General features: G+C 38.9%; 2 protein-coding genes across 2 annotated transcripts; one reads left to right on the top strand and one right to left on the bottom strand.

The window, feature by feature from the left end:
• Nucleotides 1–749: 749 nt before the first annotated feature.
• Nucleotides 750–1,187, bottom strand: LOC134059855 (histone H2A-like). The gene has a single exon (XM_062516420.1). The coding sequence runs from the start codon at nucleotides 1,185–1,187 to the stop codon at nucleotides 810–812; it is 378 nt and encodes a 125-aa protein (XP_062372404.1). The 3' UTR covers nucleotides 750–809.
• Nucleotides 1,188–1,611: 424 nt separating this feature from the next.
• Nucleotides 1,612–2,686, top strand: LOC134060958 (histone H4). The gene has a single exon (XM_062517369.1). It carries the CDS (start codon nucleotides 1,628–1,630, stop codon nucleotides 1,937–1,939), a length of 312 nt encoding a protein of 103 aa, XP_062373353.1. The 5' UTR covers nucleotides 1,612–1,627; the 3' UTR covers nucleotides 1,940–2,686.
• Nucleotides 2,687–7,577: the final 4,891 nt, after the last annotated feature.

Below are 7,577 nucleotides of genomic sequence, written 5' to 3'. Positions count from 1 at the left end.
GGACTTGTTTGTCTTTCTCTTTTGTTACTATTTGAGCTATAGCCTAGTTAAAGTGCATGCTGTATGCTCTATTGTAGTTCTTGTGTGTTTTTGTCTGTCTGTGCATGCTGGTTATTGTTATTTTGCATTCTGTATTAGGTTATAGTTATTGTGTCTGTGTGCATGCTGTATAGGAAATAGGACTCATTATAAATCAACATAAGGCCTCAACTATATTAATTTTCACTTGCCGTGTATATGGCAGTATATGACCTTTGACCTAAGTCATCATGTGAAAGTTGAGAGTGTAATGGATCACCCAAAAGCTGTACCAACCGATGATGTGTTCTATTCAGATTCAGACCTTTGAGGCCATGAAATGGGCTCATCATACTGTATCAATATAAGGCGTAGCACCTACCAATATAAGCAGCATGGTAGATTTCACTATTTCTGAAGTTGATGTGTAAAATAGGTCAGCTAGCTGCTAAAAGCTGTTCTGATTGACTACTAGGACCATCTTGATGTGATAAAAACAGGTTTGTAGGGTTTCCCTAATAGACAGGGCTAAAACAGGTAGAAGCTATTGCAATCCCAAATGTTCAATGTTAACATTCAGATTCATATTCTACACATACAGTCCTTTCAAAAATATAAGGGAAGTGGGGTGAACGTGGGTAGGAATATGTAGCTATAGCATATTAAGTAAACTAGTTCATGACCATTTCAATATCAATGTAATTACATTACATGATGTAAAATATGAGCCTTTAGGATGAAATAGGTGGGTGGCTCTTAAAAGAACCGTTGTTCAAGCAAGCCAAAGTGGTTTATTTGGACTTCTCAGTCTTCTTGGGCAGAAGCACAGCCTGGATGTTAGGCAGCACACCACCCTGAGCGATGGTCACTCCGCCGAGCAGTTTGTTCAACTCCTCGTCGTTGCGGACAGCCAGCTGCAGATGGCGGGGGATGATACGGGTCTTCTTGTTGTCACGGGCAGCGTTACCGGCCAACTCCAAGATCTCAGCGGTCAAATACTCGAGCACAGCGGCCAAGTACACCGGTGCACCAGCGCCGACACGCTGAGCATAGTTGCCTTTGCGCAGCAGCCTGTGGACACGGCCCACGGGGAACTGGAGTCCAGCCCTGGAAGAACGAGTCTTGGCCTTCGCCCTAGTCTTACCGCCTGTTTTGCCTCTTCCACTCATGCTGTAGTTCTACTCTTGAATAAAACGGAAAATGGGTTGAAAATATTAATGTAGTGGTGTAATCTAACCTCATTTGGTAAAACCACAATGGTAAGAGCCAATCATGGCATTGTGCTCTAATTCAGTTTAATCCAAGCGTGTTTTTGTTTTGAGTTGATAACAAACAACAGCCATTATAGCGAATAAGAAATTAATCAACCGTTTTAAGAGTAGTTAAGAAGTTGTATCTTTCGTTATGCATGTAAATACATCTATTGTAACCTTGGTGGGCGTGTCAATGACGCAAAATCGTACTATTTCGCATCAGGAAATAAGGGGAGGTGTCTAATGACCGCCAAAAAAGGTGCAGTTTTCTAACAGGTCCGCTACATTTCTATAAAGTTGTATAACAGCGTTGCAACACGCATTTCGTGTACTACTACGACTGAAGTGATAGAACAATGTCTGGACGTGGCAAAGGAGGTAAAGGACTCGGAAAGGGAGGCGCCAAGCGTCATCGTAAGGTTCTTCGTGATAACATCCAGGGTATCACCAAGCCCGCTATCCGCCGCCTGGCTCGCCGTGGTGGTGTGAAGCGAATCTCTGGTCTGATCTATGAGGAGACTCGTGGTGTGCTGAAGGTTTTCCTGGAGAACGTGATCCGTGATGCCGTCACCTACACCGAGCACGCCAAGAGAAAGACCGTCACCGCCATGGATGTCGTTTATGCTCTGAAGCGTCAGGGCCGTACTCTGTACGGTTTCGGCGGTTAAAGACATGATTTGACCAACAAACCAAAGGCTCTTTTAAGAGCCGCCCATCTTTTCAGTAGAGGCATCATGTCCAATGTCATACAATGTATTTGTTATTGACCTATCTTTATATTTTCTCAAAGGGATACTACATACACCAACGAATTAGCCAGTCTCTGTGTGGTACAGCATAAGTTATATAACATGTTTATTTAGATTTGTGTTTTCCCGGTGTGATTGGACTGCTCAGTGCTCAGAAGGAAACAAAGGATGTACCAGGAGCCCGCGAAAACTGCAGTGTAGAACTGAGAGCACGGCCTTACAGTCGGTTTGTAAGTTGTGGCTGCCCCCTGTCGTTAGCACTCAAAAATGTTTTCATTTGGTAAGCTATTCAAATTCGTGATGTCGCCCAGACCCAAAGATCCCCCACTTGAACTATGTTGAGCACTGCTGAGTTGCAAAGGAGTTCATTTCACAAGACACAAGCAGAATGCACTATTATATTTGTTATATCCAATGCCAGTTGCGAAATTGCACGATTATTGTGAACACTGAGTAATCCCTATTGCAATCATACTAATGATAATACTTATCAGTTTAAGCAACCAATGCATGTAAAAATGGCATAGGCTACTTTTTTATTATTATTAAATTAAATGTTGAACGTGGCTCACCACCAGACACATGGCATCTTAAGAATCGCTTTGGGCTGAGTGAGCTTAAGCGACACAATCATAGGACACTAGTTCAGGGGGCTGCTAGAAAATGTGGGCCCTATGACACAATAATTCTCGGCCACATGGTATTGAGTTGGGGGAGCTCTCTTGAGGTCCCTGGTGCTGGGCCCTTGAAATCGTCCTAACACCCCTCCCCCAGCGATGCCCCTGTTCAATCGATTCCTTGAATTTCCCCTTGGGGATCAATAAAGTATCTATCTATCTAAAAATATTAATTTTTGCGTATTATATGTGCTGTGATGTCTGTGGCAACATTTATCTAAAACTGATTGACCTCATAAACACCTGGTACAACTAGGCCTAATCACATATTTTTTTGTTCTGTATTAGTCCACACATTGTAGAAACGATTGCTGGAAAGTGTGTGTGTGTGTGTGTGTGTGTGTGTGTGTGTGTGTGTGTGTGTGTGTGTGTGTGTTAACCTACAATCTGTAAAAACATTTTGATCATTGAAAGGGATTTTTTTTGCAGAAACTTCATAACATGCAAAACTCAATGACAGTGGCCTCTAACTACTTCCTTAATCCACCACCAGGGGTGGATGGATGATGACATCAGCCATTATTTTATAGAAAGACGTCTCAAGGCTTGGCATGCCTAATGACCGGAGGGGTGCCGATTCAATCTCCGACCAGTCCACGGCTGCAGTGCCCTTGGGCGAAGCACCTAACCCCTCACTGCTCCCCAAGCGCCGCTAGTTAGTGTGTGCTTCACCTCACTGTGTGCTCACTAATTGCAGAGACCAAATTCCTTGTATGCGCAAGTATACATGGCCAATAAGCCTGATTTGATTGATTTGATTATTAATGCTTGATCAGTTCAAACGTCAAGGGACATTGAATGAATAGCAACTTGAAACTTGGTAGGAATATTTTGGCAGTGATTTGATTATAACAATAGAAATATTTTACTGTGCCTTGACAAACAATCTTCTGGTAAATGGTAAATTAACTATAAACAGTATTGTATTTTGTTTTTCTCATGTCCCATGTAACTGCACAAGCAGAGACTGTGCCTGTTTGTATGCAGCATGTTTTGTTATCACTTTCTCTACTGAGAAATTAAATTGTCAGTTACAATAGTCCTAGAATTACCAGTTATTCAAATTGTGGTAAATATGAATTGTTAGGCCTGCCATTTACTTTTTGTGTGCCTATATTGCCAAAACTGTGGTCCTTCTCAGAACTGCTTATATAGTCCAGTAGTAATAGGGTCAAACCCGGAACAAATTAGTAACAAGCTGAATTTTTCAGGATATGTTCAGAATACCTTTAGGAATAACATACTAAAAGTCCCCGTGAATCCCCCTTGTGCTCTCTGAGATATTCAAGATGGTGTCCAAAATGGCCGTAATTTGGAGATGTTCCCGTATTTCAGGCTTAAAACCTAATACAAATGCAATTAAAAGGTCAAAATATATGTTTTATAGGGCAAGTAAGTCAATTTCATCATTAGTTTATTGAATGGAGACATTTCATAACCTCCATAATGGAACACATGCTAAAGTTGACTGTATAAAATCGTCTTTTGGAAATTGATCTTAATGCCTTAAATGGAAAAAAGGAGGAAATATCCAACCTTTAAGGACATCAATTTTGTTTGTGAATAAGTATATATCATAATGTTTTTATTTGTTAGCCTATTAGCTGGTTTCATTCTCATTGAGCTCAATGCAATTCAAACCAGCTAATAGGCTAACTGAAATAAAACCATACTAATCTCTTGAGGTGCCTCTCATGCAGCGTTTATACGTCCTCCCTCGCTCCTCGGGCCTCGATCCTCACTGATCTACATAAAGAATGATGGGGCGGCAACAATGGGATAGTCTACCCCTTCTTCTATCTTTCTTTATGTAGATCAGTGACGATCGATGCCCGAGGAGCGAGGGAGGACGTATAAACGTTGCATGAGAGGCACCCATAGTATGGTGAAGGGAATGTGATGATGTGGGGTTATTTTAATTCCAAAGGCCAAGGGTTCTTTATCAGGGTGCATAGTGTCCTGGATGGATCCATTTATTTAAAATAAATAAATGAATAAAAAATCGTCCTACTTCTATGGGAATTTTAACACATAGGGTTAACATAGGCGTTCCAATACTTATGACCCCTGTATTTTAAGGAAAACATTTATTTATTTACGATACATTATTCATTCAGAAAGATATTTCCTCATTTTTTCATTTCGGGCATCAAGATCAATTTTCAAAAGATGATTTTATATCAACTTAGCATGTGTTCCAATACTTATGGTCGGAGGGGACTGTACATCACTTCAGTCATCATCCTCATCATCAGAAACTGGTCTTGATTCTTCAGTTTCTTCATCATCTAGTAAAGATGACAGAGTTGGCCTTCCTTTGCATTCAACTTGCACATAATCCGTGCATAATGCATGACTCCGTCACTGTCGCTGAATGACTCTGATGTCAAAAATCTAATATCTATAGGCTGTGACCATGTCAATTTATATGTGAACTCCTACTGAGCTCAGGACTTCACAAGTTCACATTTAAAAATGTTCACAGTACTGTAAATGCGTGTAGGTTTCCAAGAAGAAATTACAATCAAGGATTGAAATGACAAAAAAAGTCATTATTTGCATAATGAATACCTCTCATATACTGTATGTTTATGAAATGGCTTTATTACTTGATGTTTAGGACGTTATGTACAAGTATAATATAATATGCTATATGAGGTCAGCATTATATATAATATTATGTGCTATTATATTACAAAGGTTATAGAGGGAAAATTGTTGTCTGATTGTTTGTCTAACTGTGCGTTCACACCAAGAGCTACCAAAGTTGCAAGATCGCTTTTGTAGCTGTAAAATGCAGCTGCTACATAATAATTATGAATTTGCTCATGACATGAGAGATTTTAACCTTCAATTTCAATTCTCTTAACTCAATTTTTGTTAGAAAATGTAAGATATTCTGCTATTTTATATAGCTTATAATAATAATAATAATAATAATATATAAAATTGTATTGTATCGTGACCTTAATATCGTGTAGCCTATCGTATCGTGGATTGAGTGTATCATTACATCCCTACTTTTAACTTTTTTTAGACGCTCTAGTCGCCCAAATTTTGCCGCTGGTCGCTTTTGTTGCTTTAGTCACTTGTCTCCATTCAAAGTCAATTGCTTGCGGTGAATTCGCAGCTTTGGTCACTCTTGGTTACATTATGTTCCATCTCACAATCATGTCGACTATCAAATTTGTATGTACATTTTGTGTCATTGTCACATTAATGATCTTGTAATCTTGGTTAATTTTAATTTTAGCAGTGTGTCAATGGTGAATTTGGATTCCTTGTATAAAAAAACATATTTCATGGTTCCATCCACTATGCACCCTGATAAAGTCCCCTTGGCCTTTGGAATTAAAATAACCCCACATCATCACATACCCTTCACCATACCAAGAGATTAGCATGGTTTTATTTCAGTTAGCCTATTAGCTGGTTTGAATTGCATTGAGCTCAATGAGAATGAAACCAGCTAATAGCTTAACTGAAATAAAACCATTATGATACTTATTCACAAACAAAATGAATGTCCTTAAAGGTTGGATATTTCCTCATTTTTTCTATTTAAGGCATTAAGATCAATTTCCAAGAGACGATTTTATACAGACAACTTTAGCATGTGTTCCAATACTTATGGAGGTAACTGTATTATTATGAAATGTCGCCATTCAATAAACTAATGATGAACTTGACTTACTTACCCTAAAAATCATATATTTTGACCTTTTAATTGCATTTGTATTATGTTTTAAGCCTGAGATGCGGAAAAATCTCCAAATAGCGGCCATTTTGGACGCCATCTTGAATATCTCAGAGAGCACAAGGGGGATTCACAGGGACTTTTAGTATGTTATTCCTAAAGGTATTCTGAACATATCCTGAAAAATTCAGCTTGTTACTAATTTGTTCCGGGTTTGACTCTATTTTGAGCTAATGCTCTTGGACTAATAGGCCTACTCTAAGGATAAAAGTGCCATTTTCCCGACAAAAAATTATAGGTAGACATGTGTGCTGAATGGACCCATTATGCAAAGCAGTTTGTCAATATACTGGTATGATGACTTTATATTTTGCAATCCAACATTGGCCTGGTCTATGGGCCTGTTAAGATTTCTAAATAACAGTCCAGCATTTGAGGAGTTGATACTACTTAGCACAGCTGTGTATGAACAGGGGGTGAAACATGTAAAGACCTTTTTGAGATATGGAAGGGGCATTTTTTCATGCCTGGTTTAGTTTAGAAAATGGTTCCTCCTACAGTTTGAGGAAGCCTGGCCCCAGATGTTTTCATGGGACTAGCACAAATTAGCAGCTGTGTTTTACTATGACTCAATCCACTGCTGTCTGGGAATTAGCTGTTTGTCAATTCAAAACCAAAATCGTTGTTTTATTATTATTATTATTATTATTATTATTATTATTATTATTATGATCATGCGATGGATAAGGGATATTGCTGGCTTGTGTATAATTGCTAATACGATTTGTAATTTAAACAATTAGCTGCTATCTCTGAAACCAAACACGATCTCCACGCTTACCATGCTAACCCCCACCAATGTCAGTGTTTTGTAACACCGATATAAATCAATAATTTGCTTTTTTTGCCTTATATAGAAGTTCAAGATCTTAATAACAGATACAATTTCTTAGTTAAAGACACCATTTCATTCAAAGGTCGTGTTTCAACGTAAATATGCCATGATATGTGACAGGAGAAAACACAAGCGGTATGTTTTTAGCAGCAGCGCGGCAAAGATATTGTGTCTGTAACGTTCACATGTGTGCTATAAATTCAACGCTGTGACAGAACGCTGACATATCTCGTTCCTTGACAGAACATTTCCATCATTACTACTAGTAGCAAATCTGACATAGTCATC

Source organism: Sardina pilchardus, chromosome 1 (genome assembly GCF_963854185.1).
Source record: "Sardina pilchardus chromosome 1, fSarPil1.1, whole genome shotgun sequence".
Classification (NCBI taxonomy): domain Eukaryota; kingdom Metazoa; phylum Chordata; class Actinopteri; order Clupeiformes; family Clupeidae; genus Sardina; species Sardina pilchardus.
Note: the sequence above shows the minus strand (reverse complement) of the source record. Positions and strands in the feature narration are given on the sequence as shown.